The sequence below is a fragment of the Anolis sagrei genome, chromosome 8, assembly GCF_037176765.1.
Source record: "Anolis sagrei isolate rAnoSag1 chromosome 8, rAnoSag1.mat, whole genome shotgun sequence".
Lineage (NCBI taxonomy): Eukaryota > Metazoa > Chordata > Lepidosauria > Squamata > Dactyloidae > Anolis > Anolis sagrei.
The window spans coordinates 28,274,006-28,299,187 of record NC_090028.1 but is presented as its reverse complement, the minus strand read 5'-3'; the positions used below and the strand labels follow the sequence as shown (position 1 = coordinate 28,299,187).

The following is a 25,182-nucleotide window of genomic DNA, read 5'->3' as shown; positions in this document are numbered from 1 at the left end:
CAATATAGATAAAACAGATATGCTATAGCACCCCTATTGTTATGTTAACATTAAACCAATACATAACTAATACAAGATAGTCGAAGTAATATTTAGGGCTGGGCGGTTTCGTTCGTTAATTTCGTAATTGGTTATTAATTCGTTATTTTTTTTTATAACGATGCGATATTGAACCATTCAGGAGCAACTAAAAATCGAAACGAATTTTTAAAATTTATTTCGTAATTGTTTCGTTATTATTTCGTTATTATTTCCGTATGTCTGGTGCAAGTTTTATAGTTGTTGTTTGTTTTATCAGTGATAAAAAAATAAATTATCACACCAACAGTCAACAACAGAGGGAGAGGGAAACTTCAGAAGTTCCCCCTGTCCCATTTGGAGGGTTTTTTAGCGTATTGCGCAATCGCGTCCGCCATTAACGAATCGATGCGTTATTGTTTCGAAATTGTTTCGTAATTTCCGAAATTTCGTAAATATCGAACTTTTTTAAAGAAAAATTTCGGAATTCTTTTAAAAAACGAAACGCAAAAACCCCCTAAAAACGAATCGAGTTTAGAAACAAATTTTTCCGTGGTTGCCCAGCCCTAGTAATATTCACATGACTTACATTTCATTAAGTAATCACAGGCTCTGCTGCAAGAGATTCTGTTGCGAGCAAATGCTCTTAATCTTAGTAGACCTTAAATACATGTTACAGATAACAAGTGAAATCAAGCTTGTCTTTAAGGCCCTGAGGGAACAGGGTTTGAAATTTAAAAGTCCAGAAAGCTTCCCTTTGGAGAAGTAGTTTCTTCATATCTAAATGAGGTCTGGTGTGTAGTTTTCCCAAAGCGCAAAACTTGAAACTATAGCTTGAATGTGCCTTTTCCCTAAAGTGCATACATAAGAAGGAGTCAGTATTTCCATTTTTAATCCGAGAACTGTGTTCCTACATTCTACTTCTCAGAGGACTGGTGGTCGTACCAATGTCCAGTAAGTTGCAGGGACATTTAATTACATATATTACGTTCTCCGAAGAACATGTGTAGAAGTCTTCTCTTACACAACCTTGGATGATACAAATAGTCTTTCGAAACATCTACAAGTGACTCTTTAAATAATCAGACAGATTGGACTATTATGTTTATCTACATGAATATGGACATTTAGACTACACAAAAAAGCAATTGAAATCCACAAGAAGCATGTGGACAATTTCAATAGAAAGGAGAAAACCATGAAAATGAACAAAATCTGGCTACCAATATTTTAGAGTTTTTTAAAGTCTGGAAAGTAAATAAAGAGCAGCTCTCAGAAACAGGGGAATTACAGACAAGAAACAATCAGGGCCAGCTAATCACCTCCCAACAAAGGATTCCCCAGGCAGTAAGAAGCCAGACCTTGAAACTTCTAGGCAATTAAATGCTAATCAAGGTGGCCAATTGAAACATTCACACCTAACTCAAGCAGACAAGAGTTCTTTCTCCCACCCTGGACATCATACCACAGATATATAAACCACATTCTCCTAGTTTTCAACAGACCTCATAACCTCTGAGGATGCCTGCCGTAGATGCAGGAGAAATGTCAGGAGAGAATGCTTCTGGAACATGGCCAGACAGCCTGGAAAACTCACAATAAACCAAGGATTCTGGCCATGAAAGCCTTCGACAATACATAGTTGCTCAATGGGCAGAATGTAAATCAAGGGAAGAATAAATGTGGACTGCCGTGGAGCTCCAGGGATAGAAAATGTGGGACAAAGCACCTTCATGTAACTATCGCCCATTTAGAAAGGAAATCCAATTTGGAGAGAGAGAGAAAGGACAGCTCCCAGGATAGACAGTTATATTTAAGCTGTCAAGGGTGTAGTTCTGTGCCCTTCATTGCTTACAGGCACTCTTATTGTCCCATTTTCTCCCTTTTGGAATAGGGAAGACAACCAGCTGGCAACACTGACCGATGGTGCCTATGTTTGAAATCTGGGCCATGTCCAATGGAAATTTTCACGCTCATACCTTTTCCACCTGGTCCCTGCATCGTGTCAGGAGGGCCTGGGTCTTTTCATAGGCTGCTGTGATCAAAGAGCGGACTTCCTCATCGATCAGCTCTGCTGTGGCTTCACTGTACGGCTTCTCGGGAGTCAGGTCGCCTTGATGCGGGGGGTCGAAGGAGACCTGCCCCAGTCTCTCACTCATGCCAAACTGCACCACCTAAGGAGGAGGAGGAGGAAGAAGAAGAGATGCAGGAAGAGGAGGAGAAGGGGGGAGGGAGAGGAGATGGAGGAAGAGAAGGGAGAGGAGGAAGAGAAGGGGAGGAAGAGGAGATGGTGGAAGAAGAGATGGAGAAAGAGGAAGAGGAGAAGGGAAGAGGGGATGGAGGCAGAAGAGGAGGAGAAGGAGGACAAAGATGAGATGGAGGAAGAAGAGATGAAGGAAGAGGAGGAGAAGGGGGGAAGAGGAGGAAAAGGAAATGGAGGAAGAAGAGATGGAGGAAGAGGAGATGCAGGAGGATGAGGAGAAGGAAGAGAAGGAGGAAGAGGAGGAAGATATGGGGGAAGAAGAGATGAAGAGGAGAAGGGGGAGGAAGAGGAGATGGAGGAGGAGGAGGAGAAGGGGAGGAAGAGGAGATGGAGGAAGAAGAGATGGATGATTGTGTCTTCCTGCCTGGCAGAATGGATGGCCTTGGGGATTCCTTCAAAGTGCTGAGACTGGGATGGAGTCCCCATCTCTAGAGATCTTTGAGGCCAGATGGCAATCTGCCAGGAGTGCTTTGATTGTGTTTTACTGAATCACAAAGCGGGGTCAGACTGGATGGGCTTTGGGAGCTCCTTCTAACTCTATTACTCTGTCCTGCCTTTCTTTGCCATATCTATTACCCAGCAATCTTCCTCCTTTGAAATACCACTGGCATCTTTAGAATGACAGAGAAGGAAGAATCCTTAGGGCAGGAAAAGAGGCAGAGAATGGCCATCTGTTGGGAGGGCTTTGATTGTGTCTTCCTGCCTGTCAGGAAGGGATTGGACCAGACGGCCCTTGGGGCCTCTCCCAACTCTAGGATTCTATGCTCTGTGTCTCTCGTATGTCCTCCCTGCATCCTGTGCCCAGCTGTGCCTTTCTCCCCCTGTATGGGTAGCAGGTGAGTCTTCCTTCCTGCCCTTTACCTGGGCGTAGGCACTCTGGGTCACCTTCCGAAGGTCGTCCTGGGCCCCGGTAGTGATCCGCCCAAAGAAGAGCTGCTCAGCCACGCGGCCTCCCAGCATCATGCACATCCGGTCGAAGAGTTGCTCCCGGGTGTAGAGGAATTGCTCCCGAGGCAGGTATTGCGCATAGCCCAGGCCCCTCCCTCGGGGGATGATAGACACCTGTTGGGAACAGGAAGCCCAGGTGAATAGAAATATTAAAAATTAACTAGGTATTTTTGATTACAAAAATGTGAGTCTAGCACTGAAAGAGTGAGTATGTTGAAGCCTGTTAGAGTCAGTGGGCCAAGCTAGTGTTGTCCTGAGGAGAATGAGTAGGCCGAAGCGTGTTGGAGTCAGTGGGCCAAAGCTGGTGTCATCCTGACGAGAGCGAGTAGGCCAAAGCCTGTTAGAGTCAGTGGACCAAGCTAGTGTCGTCCTGAGGAAAATGAGTAAGCCGAAACCTGTTGGAGTTAGTGGGCCAAAGCTAGCGTCATCCTGAAATATAAAGGCTGCTGTGTGTAAAAAGCTACTGTTCGAAGCTCCTTTGTAACTTCGGTCTGAGAGGAGGCTCTGTGAGAGCGAAGTTTTTATCTGCATAAGAAAGAAGCCCAACGTGGAAGCAAAGAAGGAAGTATAAAGGACTTTATTTGTGTCGTGGAAACCTTTTTATTGTAACCAGTGCAACTATATTATTTTATTACAAAGAAGAGCTTCCTATGGAAGAGATAACATTGGTCTGTGTGTTTCTGTTCTTTTTATCACTTTGTGCTACTGGTGCTGGGTCATGCTGCTGCTAATAAGTTACTCTGTTGTACATTTATGGGAGGATCTTTTACATGTAGTACCATAAAAAGGTATTCAGAGGTGTGCCAATCCTGCATAATGTAATTCTTGGGATTAGCAGAAGCACCCAAGGGTGCAGGAATTGGACAAAGCGTTGAGAAATCACTCTGCTGAGTATGAGTCCCAGAATTGAATGTGCTTTTCCTGCATGGCAGGCAATTGGACTAGATGGCCCATGTGGTCTCTTCCAACTCTATGATTGTATATAATGACTAGCCAGTTGTTGTTATCTCTGGGGAAAGGGGGGTGGAAACGCACCTTGAGCAAGGGGTCTGCGTGCTCCAAGAACCACCCAACCACGGCATGTCCCGCCTCGTGGTATGCCACCACTGCCTTCTCCTTCGGCTGCAGGATCTGAGTTTTCTTCTCAAGCCCTGAAGAGATAAAAGGCAGAAAGGAGTCAGCGCAAAGCTGAGAGGAAGGGAGTCTTCCTTATCCACCGCAGAACCACTGCAAAACATGTACAAACTGCCCTATTTCCTTACTGCAAGGCCCATTCATTTCAGCAGAGTTTGGGATCATTGCACCTTGGCCCTCCTGTTCCTGCTCTCCAATAGTAAGGCAGCAAACATCTTGGGATGTAGACTGACGTTTGGAAGGAAAGGGAGGATAGGGAACTTTGTGTCCTGCCTCATTCTGCTGCATGATCTTTTATGGAAGAGTATGGCAGACCAGGGAAAAGACCCAAGTTCTATTGAGGTCAATATCCTGTTTGCCTAGACCCAAAGTCTTCTGGGAAGGACATGAAAGTGACCATTAAAGCTACCAAAAAGAAGAAGAGGACATTTAATAGAAGATCCATGAGGAAAACAATGGGTCAATGCAAATAGTATATTTATTTATATATTATTTACTTCCTATATTTATACCTCACCCTTCTCCCCCCAAAGGGGAGACTTGATAATGACTATTAAGATTTAGTTTTCCCAATGTTTTGAACTTCACCTCCAAGAATTTATCAGCATTGTCCTTCTGCGCGTTGAACTACAAAACAGCAGGAGGCTCAAAAACTCAGAATCCACTGCTTATTTTGGACTGCGACTCCCACAATTCCCATGCTAGTGTTGTTGCACTCTGGGAGTTGTAGTGCAATAGAAGACAGTTTCTAAGTTCTGCTTGTTTCAGGAACCCTGAGAACTTCCTAATCATTTATTTATTTACAGTATTTATATTCCGCCCTTCTAAGTCCACATGGGACTCCGGGTGGATTAGCATGTACACATACATGGCAAACATTCAATGCCATAGACACACAACACATATGGACAGACAGTCAGAGGTTATTTAACATTCCAATTTTCTGGCCACCAGGGGAGCTGTCGCTTCACCGTCCATCTGTGACACTGATGAAGTACTTTCCGCATTCCCCGCATGCTTTTGCTGGAGATTTGGCCTCGTAAATTTGTTAAATTAGCCTCCCCGCACATAGGTGGTACCTAAATTTCCTACTTGACAGATGCAATTGTCTTTTGGTTTGCAAAGGTCAACAACAAGCTACACAAATTGCCCGGAAGCTCACTCTGACCTGGGCTGGCTTCAAACTCATGACCTTTCGGTCAGTAGTGATCTTAATGCAGCTGACACCCAACCAGCTGCGCCACAATCCCGGTGGCCAAAGTTCCCTCACACCTGTGCAAGACATTGCTGGACAGCTACTCTAATCAGTCCGTGTGTAGTAGTCCAACCAAAAATCAATAAATGCACAAGGCCCAAGGCTTCCTTGCTTCTAATTCCAGCCTCACCCCCAATGACTCTTTCAATGGCCTGCTCAAAGTGCTTCTCATCCACAGTGGGGCTGGCGTGTCGCGCGGCAATCAGGGCAGCCTCGTTGCACACATTGGCGATATCAGCCCCTAGAGAGAGAGAAGGGAGAATAATAATAATAGAATAATAGAAAAGAATAATAGCCCGAAAAAACCTACAACAACCCAGAAGAATAATCCTTTGCAAAGGCCCAGGGATGTCTGCCACTATGTCAAAACTTGGGTGTACTTTTGTTCTGGCTCTTACTTCCTTATGATTGGGGAAACCATCAGTGTGCAGACCATAGGCTGGATGTATCTGTTGTGTTTCATCCCTGGACTGCACAAGTCTCTTGTGTCATCAAGTCTCCAGTCCCCAGCGAGTAGCTAGACTAGAGATAGGATTAGGCTGAAAGATTCCTCCCCCACATTCCTATGTATGTTTTCCCCAGAAAGGGCTTTGTCTTTCCTTCTCCTCCTTGCCACTGTCTCCTCTCCCTTTGAAGATGCAGCAATGGAATCTCTGTGAGGGAACTTCCTTTTTAAAGGTATTTTTATTGCCCTGGGCTTGGTCATGTGGCCATTTGCCACCATTGTCTCTTCTGCCTTTTCTTCCTTCCAGTAAGGATGCACATTTTGCCTCTCTCCCTTTAGGCAAAATGTAGCTGCATGGATTTCTTTTTAACTTTTTACAGAAGGTGAGACGTAGTAAGCTAGTGAGCTCCAAGACCGTTTCTATCTAGAATGTATTTCTTTTACTTCAATCAATATTCTGAACCTCAAAATATTTATTTTGCAATCCTGATCCATCCTAAGATATAGAAGCTTACCCTAGGCTCATTACATGTGCGTTTCTGCTGGTTATGAAGTTTGCTTCTGGTACTCTGCTATATTTATGGTGGAATCACCGGTGGTGCAGTGGGTTCAACCCCTGTGCTGGCAGGACTGAAGGCCGACAGGTTGCAGGTTCGAATATGGGGAGAGGTGGATGAGCTCCCTCTATCAGCTCCAGCTCCTCATGTGGGGACATGAGAGAAGCCTCCCACAAGGATGATAAAAACATCAATTCATCTGGGCGTCCCCTGGGCAACGTCCTTGCAGACGGCCAATTCTCTCATGCCAGAAGCGACTTGCAGTTTCTCAAGTTGCTCCTGACATTAAAAAAAAAACCCCAATTGAGGCTTATTTTTTTGGCCTATCAGCTCAGATTCCCCAACAGTATCCCCCAGGGCTGTTTTTGTAGGCCGTAAGAGCAAGAGGTCATTAATCAGTTCATATCCTCTAATTTTTAAAAACTCATCTCTTGGCCCTAAACTGACCAAGAATACCTCAAAAAGTCTGATTTGGCCATAGTGGTCCACACCTTAGTTATCTGTAGACTAGACTATTGCAATGCGCTCTATGTGGGGCTGCCCTTGAAGATGGCCCAGAAATTTCAACTGGTCCAACGTGTGGCAGCCAGACTACTAACTGGTGCAAATTACAGGGAGCGGTCACCCCCCATTTAAGGAGCTACATTGGTTGCGGTTTATTTTTCAGTCCCAATTCAAGGTGCAGGTTCTTACCTACAAAGCCCTGAACGGTTTGGGACCCGCCTACCTTCGTGACCGCATTTTCTTTTACAAACCTACATGATCCCTTCGATCATCCAGAGAGGCCCTTTTCTTGCTCCCGCCCCTATTGCAAGTGTGACTTGTGGGGAACGAGGAAGAGGGCCTTCTCTGTGGTGGCTCCTTGGCCCTGGAACTCACTCCCCAGAGAAATTAGGCAAGCACCTACCTGGCAGTCTTTAGGAAGAGCTGAAAACTTGGTTGTTCCAGTGTGCCTTCAATGACTGAATGAACAATAATTCCTGACCTGACCAAACCTTGCAAAAATGCCCTTGGAAGCACTTTATTTACCTGCTAGTGCAATTAATCCCTATTTTCGTCCTCCGGATCCCCTGTCTAGATACATTACATTGCTCTCTCACCCAGCGTTTTTAAACTTTTAATCTTTGCAACCGGCCCTGCCCACTGCGATCAATTTTTTTTGTGTTCAATTATTGCGATGTTATTTTTTGTTGTGCTTATTTATATTGTTTCTTGCATTTTTTTTCTTTATATTTTACTGTTGTATTCTTATGTTGTATATTTGTATTGCTGTATTGTTAAGCTTGGCCTCATGTAAGCCACCCTGAGTCCCCTTGGGGAGATGGTGGTGGGGTATAAATAAAGTTATTATTATTATTAAAATATGATGAAAGTGCTCCCATAACCTATTGGGAACAAAATGATATGTGTGTGAATTGAGTGAGGGGGGCAACAGGGCTGGTATGGTCTTCCATGGTCTGCTGGGGGTTCATGTATGATGATGATGATGATGATGCTGTTGATGCCCACCTCTCTGTGTGGCTCGACAATTGTCCACCACTGCCTCATAGATTCTTACCTGGATGCCTCACCTATTGGCAAATAATACTATCATATATCAGTGGACATTTCGCTTAGAAAAGTGACTTTCTTCCCTTGGAAACCAAGTCCCACAATCCCCTGACCTTCCTCCAGGCCTGACCTGTGAATCCGGGTGTCCGGGCTGCCATCTTCCTAGCCAGAGCGTCTCGGCTGATACCCGCATCCAGCCTGAGAGGTTGGAGGTGGACTTTGAAGATAGCTGCTCTGCCTTTGATGTCTGGTGGGCCTGGTTGGCAAGAGAAGGAGAGTCAGGGAAGCAAATAATCAGAAACAGAGAAAGAGAGGGTCAAAATGGCTGATCCCGAATCTCCAGGTTTTGGAGGAGTTAAATAAAATACTGTTCCTGTTATGTGTCACCAGACTAAAAAAATGAACACCTGGAAAAAAAGGTTAGAGATGTTTGGCGAGCAGAGTAGCTTATTCGAGAGGAAGCCACAGGGAGGAGGGAGCAAGCTTGTTTTCTGCTTCCTTGGAGACTAGGACGCGGAACAATGGCTTCAAACTACAAGAGAGGAGATTCCATCTGAATATGAAGAAGAACTTCCTGACTGTGAGAGCCGTTCAGCAGTGGAACTCTCTGCCCCGGAGTGTGGTGGAGGCTCCTTCTTTGGAAGCTTTTAAGCAGAGGCTGGATGGCCATTTGTCAGGGGTGATTTGAATGCAATATTCCTGCTTCTTGGCAGGGGGTTGGACTGGATGGCCCATGAGGTCTCTTCCAACTCTTTGATTCTATGATTCTATGATTCTATGAAGCACCAGTAGCCCAAAGTGATAAAAAGAACACAAACACACAGAACAATGCATTATCTTCCTTAGGAGGCTTTTCTTTGTAATAAAATAATATGGTTGCAATATTTACAAGAACAAGGTTTCCACAACACAAATAAAGTCCTTTCTACTTCCTTCTTTGCTTCCATGCTGGGCTTCTTTCTTATGCAGATAATCAGCTTCGCTCTGGCAGAGCTTCCTCTCATAACGAAGTTACAAAGGAGCTTCACACAGTAGCTTTAACACGACAGTCTTCACACTGGAGCTTCATCCAATAGCTTAACACACAAGGGCTTCAACCTGGAGCATCCTCTCACTGAAGCTTCTCACACCAGGCCTTCTCATAGTCTGAGTCCTTCTCACAGACTAAGACCTACCTCACACTACGAGGCCTTCACTCAAGACTAAGGCCTACCTCACACTGTGAGGCCTTCTCACAGACTGAGACCTTTCTCCCACTGAGGCAAACTAACACAGAGGCCTACTAAGCTACAGTCACACCTGCTATTATAGAACTGCTGCTTTTGCTGAGTCATTGCATCCATTTAACCCTTTCAGTGCTTGACTCACATGTTTGTAATTAAAAATACCTAGCTAACTTTTAAGATGTCTGACAATAAAGAATAGGTTAAACAGGATATGGACAATCACTCTCTCGGAGAACTTAAGGTTAGCAAAAAGAGAATCCAAAGAAGATCTCTTTGATAATACAACAGGGAAACCATTGATTAGTTTCATGTGTAAAAGCCATGGTGGATTTAAACCACTAAACATCCAGGAAAGATTGTGTTTGAGCCATTAAGAAAACACACTACAATATGTCACAGAGAAAATGAGAATAATGTAGAAGTAATAGAATTGACAGAGCTGTATTTTTGTAACGCTATGTAAGCAACAGGAAGGTTGATATAAATCTGGGAATAGAAGGTGTGATAAGACAGTTGTATTATGTTTTGAAATATTTAATAAAGATATTTAAAATGAATAATAAATAAAATAAAATAAAATAATAGACCAACAGATCAATGGGTCGATAAACAGGATGGAAAGAGCATACTCCAGGGATGGACAACATTATTATTATTATTATTATTATTATTATTATTATTATTACTACTACTACTACTACTACTACCCGTCCCCTGCTATGCGTTGCTGTTGCCCAATCTGTGTATATGTGTTTATGTGTGTATATATATTTGTGTATATGTGTATATATATGTGTGTGTATACATGTGTATATATTTGTGTATTTCTGTTTATATGTGTATATGTATATTGTGTATATGTGTGTCCTTGTGCATATGCATATATGTGTGCATATATGTGACTGTATATGTATATGTATGTGTGTATATATGTGTATATTTGTGTGTGCCTGCATATATATGTGTGTGTGTGTCTGTATGTGTGCATGTGTATATGTATATGAATGTATGTATATATGGTTTATTTTGGGGGGTTTTAAAGTCTGTTTTGGGGGGTTTTAAAGTCTGTTCTGCTTTTTTGTGTGTTTTCAGGGGTAATTGACACTTGTTGGACTATTAGGTGTATTGTGTCAAAATTTCATGTCAATTCATTCAGTAGTTTCTGAGTTATGTTTCTCCCACAAACGAGCATTACATTTTTATATATATAGAAGATTATCCTGCTCTTCAGCCACATGGTTATAAGCTACACAATATATCTTTGCAGCCCAAGGTACACTGCTTCTGAAGAAAAAGGTGCTGCAAACGATAAAGAAGGCCTAAATTAGAGGTTACAATTAGAGACAGTGTCTGCTTACCAATATAAATTTGGCGGTCAAAGCGTCCTGGTCGCATCAATGCTGGATCCAGAACGTCCGGCCTGTTGGTGCCGGCTAGGATCACAACGTTTGTGCTGCTGTTGAACCCTGCACAGAAAGAGAAGAAACATGAAGGGAAGGAGGAAAACCAGATTTGTGTGCACAAAGCACACATTCTGTCATGCCTTCTGTCATGCAAGAAGACAAAAACTCAGTTGTGAGATGAATAGAAATATGTTTTTATATGTTGTACACCGCCGCGAGTCGCCCTAGGGCTGAGAGCGGTGGTTAACAAATGCAGCAAATAAATAAATAAATAAATAAATTCTTGCAAACTTAGACTGAAACGCACTGCTTCCTAACCAAGAGGATATGTCTTTATAGTTATGCAAACAGACTATCTAGCTCAGGCATGGGCAAACTTCGCCCCGCCAGGTGTTTTGAACTCCAACTTCCACAATTCCTAACAGAGATAGGAAGCTAGGAATTGTGGGAGTTGAAGTCCAAAACACCTGGAGGGCTGAAGTTTGCCCATGCCTGAGCTAGCTTCAGGAATACATTTTGTCTTCAAACAGTCCATAAAAGTGAGTTTTTAATTTATTCCTAGCCACTAAGTAATTACCTAATTATTTCCATTTTAGGTTTTCATTGTATTGTATCGATTTTATTTAGGTCTCTATTTAGAAAGAATATTATTAATATCAATAATAATAATAAATTTCTGAATTTCTATTACTGAATAGCCACCTGCAGCTACAGAGTGAAACCCTTGTGCCAGCAGGACCTGCTGACCGAAAGGTCGGTGATTCGAATCCAGGGAGAAGGGTGAGCTCCCACTTGTCAGCTTCAGCTTCCCTTGCGAGGAGATGAGAGAAGACTCCCACAGGATGGTAAAACGTCCAGGCATCCCCTGGGCAATGTTCTTGCAGACTCACACCAATTCTCTCACACCAGAAGTGACTTGCAGTTTCTCAAGTCACTCCTGGCATGAAAAAAAAAAGCTAGAGTTGTAAAGAATTCCTCAACATGGTGGTCACATGTTCATACACAATTTGCATCTCAGATTTAAAAAATCTCATACAAATCTAATGGCTTCCCTCCCTGCAATGACTCTACCAGTTGGGGGATTCTGGGTGCTGTAGTCCAAAAGGCACAAACTTTCTTAAACTCTGTTTCTGACCCACTTTATGGGAACAGCAGCCAACTTTATCTCGATGGAAGGCAAGAAGACAAAAACTCAGTTGTGAGAAGTCAAGAGGTATAGGATAGCAGCCCCTTCAGAAGTTTAGAGAAGTTAACAGGAAAAGTGATGTCCAGGAGGTGGAACAGGTAAGACTCTTCCTCTTGGTGCCACATTACCCCTGCAAGGCGGTCCTCTCACCATCCATCTCCACCAGCAGCTGGTTGAGGGTGTTTTCCTGCTCACTTTGCCCCCCAAAGTGTCCCTGGCCCCGCTTCCTCCCAACAGCGTCAATCTCGTCGATGAATAGGATGCAGGGGGCATTCTTTCGGGCCAAGGCAAACATGTCCCGCACCTGGGAGGGCAAAACAAAGGTGTGTATTTGCAGGTTAGCATTCTAATTCCCTCCATTTGGAATTGCCCTTCTCAGTGCTGGAACCTCCACCCCCCCCCCCCTCCCCAAGAGGTGCTGGACCTCCATTTGTAGATCCTGCTATTTCCTAATCTTTCCCCCTCCCTTTGTCATTGTCCTCAATGCAGCCTGAGTTTGGTAATGGCCCCCCATGCTCACTCTGGCCGGTCCGACGCCCACAAACATCTCCAGGAACTCAGAGCCATTAACAGTGATGAAAGGGACGTTGGCTTCTCCTGCGGTCGCTTTGGCCAGGAGGGTCTTGCCTGTTCCTGGGGGACCGGTCAGCATTGCTCCCTGGAAGGGACAAAGAAGCATCGGTCGTAACTAGACAGCCCTGTATCGCATCTCCCATTGTCCACCTTTGTGTTGATTTTTTAAAAATACGTAGGTTTTATTCATAGGGGGAGCGCTCCCATGGGGAGAATATATACCAGTGGTTCTCAACCTGTGAGTCCCCAGGTGTTTTGGCCTACAACTCCCAGAAATCCTAACAGCTGGTAAACTGGCTGGGATTTCTGGGAGTTGTAGGCCAAAAACATCTGGGAACCCTAGGTTGAGAGCCACTGTTCTATACCTTTCCATAGAATCATAGTTGGGAGAGACTTCAAGGGCCATACAGTCCAACTCCCTTCTGCTATGAAGGGAAACATTCAAAACACTCCCAGCAGATGGTCATCCAGCCTCTGCTTATAAACCTTCAGAAAGACATTGTCATCTATTATTTATTTATTTACGACATTTATATGCCACCCTTCTCACCCCGATTGTACTATATTATTCGCATACTACAATATCAGTATTAAATGTTACTATATTGTACTATACCATTATATTGTAATATTATTAGTAATATTACATGTAATATAAATATATAATTATAATATCATATTATTAGTATTATATTGCATTACATTATAATATTATAAATATTATATGTATATACAATATATTATATTACATTATATTATATTACATTATATTATATTATTAGCATAGCACAGGAGACAAAGTGGAACTGTCCCCTGGCTCCCTCTCTTTTCACTCTGGCCCAGAGCGGCAGTGGGTGTTGGGGAGAGGGGTCCCCAGCTGATGACATATGCAGCAGAGAAGATGGAACTGTCCCCTGGCCTTCCCTTTCTTCACTCTGGCCCAGAGCGGCAGTTATTATTATTATTATTATTATTATTATTATTATTATTATTATTTGAAACACAACAAGATGAGTCCACAGCAGACACTCTGCTGGCTGTTGTATTGGATCACACGTCGGACACTTCCCAAGTGTCTAGGACTGTGTGATGTATTGGCAAATAATGCGTGCAGATCCCAGTAAGGTTGTTATTATTATTGAATCCTAGAGTTAGAAGAGACCTCAAGGGCCACCCAGTCCAACCCCTTCTGCCATGCAGGAAAAGCACAATCAAAAGACTCCCAGCAGATGGCCATCCAGCCTTATAGACATTAGAAGGTACAGTGAGAAATAGAGCTATTGAATCACAGAATCTTGTAGTTGGAAGGGACCCCAGGAGCCATCCAATCCAACCCCTTTCGGTCATGCAGGAAAAGCACCTCCAAAGCTTTCCGCACAGATGACCATCCAGGCTCTGCTTAAAAAACTCCAAAGGAGACTCCATTGTCATCACTATTATTAACAAAGTTTATGATGATGATGGCGATTATTATTATTATTATTATTATTATTATTATTATTATTATTATAGAATCCTAGAGTTGGAAGGCACTGCAAGGGCCATCCAGTCCAACTCCCTTCTGCCATGCAAGAAAACATCAAAGCACTCCCAGCAGATGGCCACCAAACCTAAGAGCCTCCAAAGAAGGAGTCTCCACTGGACTCTGAGGCAGAGAGTTCTACTGCTGAACAGCTCTTCTTACGGTCAGGACATATTTCCTAATCTTCAGGTGGGATCTCCTTCCCTGTAACTTCTATGTCTACAGTATCTTTTACCCTGAGTGTTCCTGGTTTGTCAACCATCAGGGGAGATCTTCAGCCTCAATATTTCTCTGGGCTGACCTCTATAAGTTTACCTAGCAACCGAGGGGCGCATACCTTTGGGATCTTGGCCCCCAGCTCCTGGTACTGCTTGGGATTCTTCAGGAAGTTGACGAACTCCAGGATCTCCAGCTTGGCCTCCTCGCAGCCAGCCACGTCCTTGAACTGCACCTGAGTGTTGCCCTGCTGGACCTTGGCCGTGGTTTCGGCCAGGCTAAAGAGGCTCCCGGGCCCTCGGCCCCTACCACCCATGGGTCCTCGCCTCAGAGTAAAGAGCAGGAAACCCACCAGTACCAGAGTGGGCACCAGGCCCACCAGGAAGGAGCTGCGAGGGAAGACGGACAGAGAGGAGAGCCATGAGCCACAAGGGACAATGCCAAGACAGCGTCGTTTTTATTTTTTAGATGAATTTCTTTCCTTTTCTTATTGTTTCTTTAATTTTTTTAAAAAAAATTAACACAATTACATTGTTATATTTTCAATGTAATTACAATTACATTGTTATATTTTCAGATCTATAACCCACCCCACACCCCACCCCATCATATAGAACCATAGAGTTGGAAGAGACCTCGTGGGCCATCCAGTCCATCCCCATAACCCACTCCAGCAACCATTTCCGGTCTGATTTGCCATTCACTTACCCATCGCTCTCCGTGCTGTAGACCACTGAGACCTGGTGCGCCATGTCGATGCCCAGCTCCTGTTGGGCAGCCTCTAAGTTCCGTTCGAACGTATCCACGCTGCCAATGTTGAACCAGACGTACTTCTATGGCAAGCAATGACAGATGCTAGAGGTGTTTATCCATCCCTCAGTAGCTGCCTCTCCTTTTTGCTGCAAATTCTGCAGGCAGGCAAAGCCTAAAGCTATTCGGTTTATATCCCGCTTTTCTCCGGGTGCCTTTAAAATGCCTGTTGATGTATGGCAACCCTGCACAAGAATCTTCCGAGGTGATTTTTTTTTAGTTTTTTCCTTTGAAATAGAGCCTATAGCACCCAGTATTCTTTGGAAGTCTCCTCTCCAAATACTAACCACGGCCTACCTTGATTACCTTCCAGGAGCAAAGGGGATTGGGGGCCTATAGGGCAGCGTTTTTCAAACTGAGGGTCGGAACCCCTAGGGGGGTTGCGAGGGGGTGTCAGTGGGGTTGCCAAAGATGATCAGAAAACACAGTATTTTCTGTTGGTCGTGGGGGTTCTGTGTGGGAAGTTTGGCCCAATTCTATCATTGGTGGGGTTCAAAATGCTCTTTGATTATAGGTGAACTATAAATCCCAGCAACTACAACTCCCAAATGTCAAGGTCTATTTTCCCCAAACTCCACCAGTGTTCACATTTGGCCATATTGAGCATTTGTGTCAAGTTTGGTCCAGATCCAACATTGTTTGAGTCCACAGTGCTCTCTAGATGTGGGTGAACTACAACTCCAAAACTCAAGGTCAATGCCCACCAAACCCTTCCAGTATTTTCTGTTGGTCATGGGAGTTCTGTCTGCCAAGTTTGGTTCAGTTCCATCGTTGGTGGAGTTCAGAATGCTCTTTGATTGTAGGTGAACTATAAATCCCAGCAACTATAACTCCCAAATGACAAAATCAATCCCTCCCCCAACCCCACCAGTATCCAAATTTGGGCGTATTGGGTATATTGCTCAATTTGATCCAGCGAATGAAAATACATCCCGCATATCAGATATTTACATTACAATTCATAACAGTAGCAAGATTACAGTTATGAAGTAGCAACGAAAATAGTGTTATGGCTGGGAGTCAGAACAACATGAGGAATTGTATTAAGGGATTGCAGCATTAGGAAGGTTGAGAAACGCTGCTCTAGGGTGCGAATTGTCTGCTGCAGGAGAGGCAAAGATCACTGAGGTCCATCTCCCTCCCTCCTTGACCCCAAGGCCTGCTCACTGGGACTTCTTTATTTCTTCCTTCCTCTCAAGTTTTCTCTCATGAGGAATGCCTCACCTCAAACGTGGCCCCGGGGATCGGAAACACTCTCACAAACTCCTTATTCACCACTTCCAGCCGCTCTACCTGAAAAGGCAAAAGGAGAGAGAAAGGGAGACATTGCCTTTCCTTGGTGGAGATCTTACTGAAGAATGCATGCATTGACTATCTATTCTAATTTTCTGTCAAGGTTGGAACTCAAGGCAGCTCACAAAGAACAAACAGAAATGTGATCCTGCATTGGGCTTGACTAGTGGAAATCTCTGTTTAAAGCACCTGGATCCAGCACAGTCTGGATCCAGGCCAGGACATGGAACTGAACAGCCTTGGTCGCTTTAGTAGATGATCTACGCCGGGAACTGGACAGGGGGAGTGTGTCCCTGTTGGTTCTGCTGGACCTCTCAGCAGGGTGAGAAGGGTGGGGTACAAATATGTGAAATAAATAAATAAATAAATCGTAGAGGGAGACCTCAGACCCCAGTTGCTCAGCCAAAGATGGTGCCTTGCGATCCTCCTTACCACTCCGCGGGCCAAGTAGTATTGCACAAAGTGCTTCCAGCTGATCTCTCGGCCAGGATCTTGCCAGTAGAAATACAGGAAGCTAGAGACGACGCCAGCTCCCATGACCAAGAGGTATCGGAAATTCTTATTATCCCATGGGAACTCTCCCTGGAACCAAGGGAGGAAAAAGAATGGTTGCAACTTTTAAGTCAGAGGTAAACATTATGAGGCTCTGCAAATAAACTTTGTACAAGGAAGGAATCTGGGGCTTTAGAGGACTATAAAACCATTGGGTTGGATGGGAACTCAAGGGCCATCTAGTCTAAACTCTTCTACCAGGCAAGAAGACCCAACCCAATCCCTCCTGACAGATGGCCAGACAGTCTCTGTTGAAAAACCTCCAGAGAAGGAGACTCCACCAGACTCCCTGGCAGCAGCATATTCCACAGCTGAACAGCTCTGACTGTCAGGAAGTTCTTCCCAATGTTTAGTGGGAATCTCCTGCAATTTGAACCTGTTCCTCCATTGTGTCCTGGTCTCTGAAGGAGGAGGAAACAAACTTTCTCCTCAATGTGACCTCCTTCCAAATATTTAAACATGGCTCTCATCTTAACCTGCTGCACTCCAAGGCGGGAAATCGCCTCTGTACTCAACACACAATCCAGTTCAAGATAAAATAGCAAAGTAGTTTATTGAAAAATGTGTGTGTGTGTATAGAGAGAGAGAAGGAGAGCAATCCAGTAAAATATTGTAAAATCAATGCCCCAAAAAACAAGAATAAGCCTCAGAGTACAAAGTACATGACATGCCTCACAAACCAAGAATACAAAAGCAGGGAAAGTCCAAACATTCAACACAAGAACAGTCCACAGGAACAAGAGACATGAAATCAGGAAGTGTGAACACAAAGGAACCTGGAACTAAAAATCCTTTGGAAGATTTTTACTTGACTCCAAAATCAACATTGTTTGGACTGAGGGAATATTCTGCTGACCTTTCTAATATAGACAGAAAGCCACACCGTACCTCTGCTAGCCTGTGGTGGAGGCTCCTTCTTTGGAGGCTTTTAAGCAGAGGCTGGATGGCCATCTGTCGAGAGTGATTTGAATACCTGCTTCTTGGTGGGGGTTGGACTGGATGGCCTACGAGGTCTCTTTTAGCTCTATAATTCTACCCTTCCAAGACTAATAAGGGCTTCTTTGTTAATAGGCAAATTGACCTTTGCTGTACTTCACGAGATACCCTATGTTGACAGAGAATCAATCTCCTATATAACTGTTACTCATTAGCTCGTCCACCTGGAGTTATGTCTTCCTCCCTTGCATCTTCCTCCCCTGAGCTTATTTCTGCCTCTGACCTTGCATCTCTAGGGAACTGCTTTCTGGAATGTGGGACGGAGTTTTCTCATTGTCAGGGTTTAAAATCTCCTGATTCTCTTGCTCATCTGCAGGCCAGAATCAGGCTGCCTAACAGGCTCAGAATCCACAGGAAGAAAAGGTACAGGCACAAACAAAGGCTGGACTACAACATAACCTTCTTTTCTCCAAACTAAACCTCCCCAGCACCCTAAGTTTTTCCTCATAGAGCTTGAGCTTGGCTTCCAAACCTTTGGCTCATTTCAAACATAATGTGAATCGACAATGTTTTGCAGCGGCAAAAACAACAACAACAACAAAACAAACAAAAACAAAAAGCACCCTAAAAAACACACCAATGCAATTCTAGGCTGCATCAATAGGAACATTCTCCGGGTTTATTTCAAACGGTTTTCAGTTAGTCTATATCCTGACAAGCCCACATAGGAAAGACAGCATTCTCGATACATAAAACAAGAAAAGTAAAATGACTAACCTTCTGCACACGACTCCACCAACTGGAATCGTCTTCCTTTTTGCCTCGGTCACCTTCTCCTCCATTATTGCTTCCGCCAGCCTTTTTGGCCTGATCTTTGGAACGAAGAGGGTCTAGGGAAAATGGGAAAGGATGAATAACACAAAACAAGGCTCTCAAAGGGTGCATCAATTGTGGGAGTTGAAGTCCAAAACAGCTGGAGGGCCCAAGTTGACCCATGCCTGATCTAGGCTGCAGAAAGCGTTTGAACCACTTCAATTGTCACGATTCTATGCTATGAAACCCTGTGAACTGAAGGGTGCACCTACACTTACATATCAGAGGAGCCAGTTCCTAAAATTGGACTTCCCCACTCCCCAAAATCAGCTAAATGCCATGGAATCCTGGGAGTTTTAGTTTCACAATGCCTTTAGCTTCCTCTGGCCAAGAGAGCTGCAGCTCCCAGAATCCCATAGAATTCTGGGAGTCATGGCAGTTAATACAGGGTCAAACTGCAGTTATGGTACAGTGTAGACAGAACCAAAGATACCCTTCAATCCCTTATTGTTTGAATATAACGTCTGTTGCTACAGATGGAGAGAAATCAACAAAGCGGAAGAGACAGGAGGTCCTTTGATTGTCCTTTTCTTGTCTGGCAGAAAGAGGTTGAGCTGGATGGCCCTTGGGGTCTTTTCCAACTCTATATTCTATTATTCAATGAGATACAGGACAACACACACAAAGTCGCTTTGACTTTGTGGAGAGAAAAGTAAGTTATAATAAACATAATAACACGAATTATTATTATTATTATTATTATTATTATTATTATTATTAATAGTAGTAGTAGTAGTATTACTTGTGGTAGCTGTAGTTTCGCAAGGCCTTTACTAGCTTTCTCTGGCCAAGTGCTACTATGATAGGCTATAAACTCAAGGCAGGCTTTATTGCTGGAGTTGCTTACCTTCAGGTGACTTTGAACACAATGGCTGCTGGAAGGATGCTATATGCCTTGGCTGGACTCTCTTCAGCCACTGGAACACATAACAGGTGCCATTAGTTTTCCAAAAGCTATCAGAGAGCTATATTATTATATGTATTTATAAACCACCTTTAAGAGAGAGAAAGTGGAATAATAATAACAACTTAATAATACTATATTTTCAGAAGGTAGGCTTCCTCCATAGTCTATTTGGATTTTTTGCTGCTCATAACCCGCACAACAGCCCTGTAAACCGCATGTTCTGAGCTTGGAAAGAAACAATCAAGAGTAAAATTAATAACTTATCTTTTTACCTGCCTCTTCTTAAAAGACAGAGATAAAAACATAAAGTCACAGGAAGCACATATATATTAAAATGACATAAAAGTAAGGTTAAAACATTCATTCCAGTAAAATGTCCATTTAGAACTCATAGTTTAAAACTGACTGGTTATACAATGAAATACAGATGGTAATGATTAGTCACAAAAGGCAGCCATTTCTCAACTTTGTGAGTCAACCTTTTTATTCCACCTTTGAAGTATGAATGTTAATTTTACGCTGTATTACTCTTGGTGCTTTAATCTCTGTCCTATGCACTTTAATATTTAAAATTATTATTGAAAATAATATTTTTAAATCTTAAGCACTATTTAAATATGAAATATAAATAATTTAATTTTACATGGTATGAGTCTTGATAGAGTCTGTCATGTTGATATTTTAAATTATTATTTAAAATAATATTAAATAATATTGTGTTGTCGAAGGCTTTCATGGTCGGAATCACTGGGTTGCTGTGAGTTTTCCGGACTGTAGGGCATGTTCTAGAAGCATTATTTTTGAAATAATTCATATATTAAATATTAATAATTTAATCTTATGTTGTATTAGTCTTGGTGTTTTAATCCCTGTCCTATGCATTCCAATATTTTAAATTATTATTTAAAAGTAGCAGCCCCCTGCCATGTCTTGCTGTGGCCCAGTCTGTGTGTATGTATTTTGTGTGTATATATATTTGTGTATATGTGTGTTTGCATATATATGCATGGTTTTGCGCATATGTTGTAATGTAATTTTTGTTTTTTGGCTTTTAAAGTCTCTTCTGCTGTGTTTTTCAGTGTTTTTATGAGTATTGGTCACTCGTTGGCCTGACAGGTGTATTGTGTCCAAATTTGGTGTCAATTCGTGCAGTTATGTTAATCCCACAAACAAACATTACATTCAGTTCTTGTGGGTTTTTTCGGGCTATATGGCCATGTTCTAGAGGCATTTCTCCTGACGTTTCGCCTGCATCTATGGCAAGCATCCTCAGAGGTGAGGTCTCTGAGGTCTCACCTCTGAGGATGCTTGCCATAGATGCAGGCGAAACGTCAGGAGAAATGCCTCTAGAACATGGCCATATAGCCCGGAAAAACCCACAAGAACTGAGTGATTCCAGCCATGAAAGCCTTCGACAATAAATTAAACATTACATTTTTATTTATATAGACTAGCTGCCACCTGCCATGCGTTGCTGTGGCCCAGTCTGGTGACCTGGAAAATAGTGTTGGTTTCTAATATATGTAATTTCTTTATGCTTGTGGGTAAACAGTATTTCTTGTCAGTGTTGATGTGGACGTTGTCTGGTTTGCCTAATCTGGAACATGCAACATATCATTGTCCTTCTGTAGAGGTCCCTTTGAAATGTGAATCATATCTATGTTTCGCCTGCATCTATGGCTGGCTGGCTCTTTCTCAGGAGGGCTTTAATTATGTTTTCTTGCCCTGGTGAAGGGAGTTGGACTGGATGGCCTTAAGGCAGCATTTCTCAACCTGGGGGTTGGGACCCTGGGGGAGGGGTCATGAGGGGTGTCAGAAGGGTTGCCGAAGACCAGCAGAAAACACAGTATTTTCAAACTATAAATCCCAGCAAATACAACTCCTAAATGTCCATGTGTATTTTCCTCAAACTCCACTAGTGTTCACACTTGAGCATGTTGAGTATTTGTGCCAAGTTTGGTCCAGATCCATCATTGATAGAGTCCACAGTGTTTTCTGGATGTAGGTGAACTACAACTCCAAAACTCAAGGTCAATGCCCACCAAACCCTTCCACTATTTTCTGTTGGTCATTGGAGTTCTGTGTGTGCTAAACACCGGCACTGGGATTGTGGCGCAGCTGGCTGAGTGTCAGCTGCATTAAGATCTCTCTGACCAAAAGGTTATGAGTTTGAAGCCAGCCCGGGTTGGAGTGGGCTTCCAATCGTGTAGCCTGTTGTCGACCTTTGCAACCCGAAAGACAGTTGCATCTGTCAAATAGGAAAATTAGGTACCACCTTGTGTGGGGAGGCTAAATTAACTAATTTATGAGGACATAAAAAAGACTCCAACAAAAGCACTCCAGCAAAAGCATGCGGGGAATGCGGAAGTACTTCATCAGTGTCGCAGATGGACGATGAAAGCAACAGCTCCCCTGGCGGCCAGAAAAAGTTAAATAGCCTCTGTCTATGTCTGTATACGTTGTATGTCAAATTGGCATTGAATGTTTGCCATATATGTGTACACTGTAATCCGCCCTGAGTCTCCTGCGGGGTGAGAAGGGCAGAATATAAATACTGTAAATAAATAAATAAGTTTGGTTCAATTCCATCGTTGGTGGAGTTCAGAGTGCTCTTTGACTGTAGGTGTACTATACATCCCAGCAACTACAACTCGCAAATGACAAAATCAATTTTTTTGAGTGATGGTCACTCATTGGCCTGATAGGTGTCTTGTGTCCAAATTTGGTGTCAATTCATCCAGTGGTTTTTGAGTTCTGTTAATCCCACAAACGAACATTACATTTTTATTTATATAGATAATATTAAACAATATTATTTGATATAATATTAAATATTTAAACATCAAGTACTATTTAAATGTTCGATATTAATAATTTATTTTGACGTTGTTTCAATCTCTGTCTTTTTACATTATTTAAAATAATATTAATAATTTAACATTAAATAAATATTCAAAATAAAATATTAAATAGGTGGGTTTTTTCGGGCTATAGGGCCATGTTCTAGAGGCATTTCTCCTGACGTTTCGCCTGCATCTATGGCAAGTATCCTCAGAGGTAGTGAGGTCTGTTGGAATTAGGACAATGGGTTTATATATCTGTGGAATGGCTGGGGTGGGGCAAGGAGCTCTTCCCTGCTGGAGCTAGGTGTGAATGTTTCGACTGACCACCTTCATTAGCATTTGAAGGCCTGGCTGAGCCTGGGAAATTCCCCTGTTGAGAGGTGTTAAGATGTGTCTGGTTGTTTCCTCTCTGCTGTTTTCCTGTTGTAATTTTAGTTTTTTTTTAATACTGGTAGCCAGATTTTTTTCATTTTCATGGTCTCTTCCTTTCTGTTGAAATTGTCCACATGCTTGTGGATTTCAATGGCTTCTCTGTGTAGTCTGACATGGTGGTTGTTGGTGTGGTCCAGCATTTCTGTGTTCCCAAATAATATGCTGTGTCCAGGCTGGTTCATCAGGTGCTCTGCTATGGCTGACTTCTCTGGTTGAAGTAGTCTGCAGTGCCTTTCATGTTCCTTGATTCGTGTTTGGGCAATGCTGTGTTTGGTGGTCCCTATGTAGACTTGTCCACAGCTGCATGGTACACGGTAGACTCCTGCAGAGGTGAAAGGATCCCTCTTGTCCTTTGCTGAACGTAGCATTTGTTGGATTTTCTTGGTGGGTTTGTAGATTGTTTGTATGTTGTGTTTCCTCATCAGCTTCCCTATGTGGTCAGTGGTTCCCTTGATGTATGGCAGGAACACTTTTCCTCTGGATGGATCTTCATCTTTACTCTTGTGGCTTGTTCTTGGTCTTGCAGCTCTTCTGATGTCTGAGGTGAAGTCTCCATTGGCCTGGAGAGCCCAGTTGAGGTGGTTCAGTTCATCTTGGAGGAGGTGGGGTTCGCAGATTCTTTTTGCACGGTCTGCCAAGGTTTTAATGGTGCTTCTTTTTTGACTTGGGTGATGGTTGGAGTTTTTATGTAGATATCTATCTGTGTGTGTGGGTTTTCTGTAGACGGTGTGACCCAATTGTTGATCTGGTTTGCGGATGACTAGGACATCTAGAAAAGGCAGTCTTCCTTCATTTTCTTTTTCCATTGTGAACTGGATGTTCACAATGGATCCTCACTACCTCTGAGGATGCTTGCCATAGATGCAGGTGAAACGTCAGGAGAAAATGCCTCTAGAACATGGCCCTATAGCCCGAAAAAACCCACAAGAACCTAGTGATTCCAGCCATGAAATCCTTCGACAATACATTAAAATATTAAATATTTCAAAATATGAGATATTATTTAAAATAATATTAAACAATATTAACGTTATTATTATTATTAGTTGTAGTATTACTTGTGGTAGTTGTAGTTCACAAGGCCTTTCCTAGCTTTCTCTGGCCAAGTGCTACTTTGATGGGCTATTGCTATCATGGGAGGCACTTGGGGCGCGCACTGATGGCGTCATCAGCGATCGCCTTTACTAACACCGAAGTTCTATATGAGCCCTGCTTTATTTACGACACTGTCGCAAAGGAAGCCTCCCTGCCTGCCTCACCTGCTGAGCGGGCGTCAGGCCCCGGAGCCCTCGGCAGCGGCTTCTCCACAGAGCGGCCAAGAAAGGAGACCCTCGAGCCGCCGCCCACCCCAGCCGGTAAGCCATACTTGTTCTCAACTAAACTGCGCATGCGCCAAAACTTGGGCACGCAGGCGCAGTAAACTTCTTTTCTCCCCTTCCGCTCTCCAGGGAAAAGCTCCGGACACATCGTGTGAAACGCGGAAAGCGGCTCGGCTGGAACACCCATTCCTTGCACTTCTGGTTCCGCAATTAAACTGGTTCAACTTAGTCATTTATTTCCTATCAAAAGAATTGCATAAATTAGTATAAAACCAAACAAAAATAGAAGGAGTGACTAAAAGCGGCCAACAGCAATGGCATTCTTCTTTCACCTTGATTAGAAGGCTCCTCAGCTCCTCCTTGCTTTCGGCCATCAAAGTGGTATCATCTGCATATCTAAGCTTGTCTGTAGCCTCCAACAATTCTTTCTCTGTGGATGAGGCAGGGCATAGTGGACAAGCATACAGAAGTGGAGTTGTCTGTTCTGCTCCACAGTCACATAAAGTGTGGGATTCTTTTATAAAAAGAATAGCTTGTTTATAAAGCTATTGTCCTCCTAACCCTGCTATACGCCTGCAAAACGTGGACTATCTACAGACGGTCACATGCAACTCCTGGAACGGTTCCATCAGCGTTGCCTCCGGAAAATCCTGCAAATCTCTTGGGAAGACAAGCAGACAAACGTCAGCGTGCTGGAAGAAGCAAAGACCACCAGCAGCACTAAAGCGATGGTCCTCCGCCCTCAACTCTGCTGGACCGGCCACGTTGTCCGAATGCCCGACCACCATCTCCCAAAGCAGTTGCTCCATTCCGAACTCAAGAATGGAAAACGGAATGTTGGTGGACAGGAAATGAGATTTAAAGATGGGCTCAAAGCCAACCTTAAAAACTCTGGCATAGACACTGAGAACTGGGAAGCC

At 43.3% G+C, this 25,182-nt stretch overlaps 1 protein-coding gene across 1 annotated transcript in view; it reads right to left on the bottom strand.

The window, feature by feature from the left end:
• The window catches only part of LOC132783301 (mitochondrial inner membrane m-AAA protease component AFG3L1-like), a 28,272-nt gene extending 3,946 nt beyond the window's left edge, over positions 1 to 24,326 (bottom strand). The window contains exons 1-15 of the mRNA XM_060788435.2: positions 24,203 to 24,326; positions 19,609 to 19,678; positions 18,666 to 18,778; positions 16,833 to 16,982; positions 16,332 to 16,400; positions 15,006 to 15,130; positions 14,419 to 14,686; positions 12,507 to 12,644; positions 12,137 to 12,290; positions 10,756 to 10,863; positions 8,302 to 8,427; positions 5,749 to 5,859; positions 4,265 to 4,380; positions 3,143 to 3,343; positions 1,998 to 2,192 (exon numbers count right to left, since the gene is read on the bottom strand). Of these exons, the coding sequence (XP_060644418.2) occupies positions 1,998 to 2,192; positions 3,143 to 3,343; positions 4,265 to 4,380; positions 5,749 to 5,859; positions 8,302 to 8,427; positions 10,756 to 10,863; positions 12,137 to 12,290; positions 12,507 to 12,644; positions 14,419 to 14,686; positions 15,006 to 15,130; positions 16,332 to 16,400; positions 16,833 to 16,982; positions 18,666 to 18,778; positions 19,609 to 19,678; positions 24,203 to 24,307 (2,049 nt within the window). The 5' untranslated portion in view covers positions 24,308 to 24,326. The remainder of the gene's footprint in view (positions 1 to 1,997; positions 2,193 to 3,142; positions 3,344 to 4,264; positions 4,381 to 5,748; positions 5,860 to 8,301; positions 8,428 to 10,755; positions 10,864 to 12,136; positions 12,291 to 12,506; positions 12,645 to 14,418; positions 14,687 to 15,005; positions 15,131 to 16,331; positions 16,401 to 16,832; positions 16,983 to 18,665; positions 18,779 to 19,608; positions 19,679 to 24,202) is intronic.
• Positions 24,327 to 25,182: the final 856 nt, after the last annotated feature.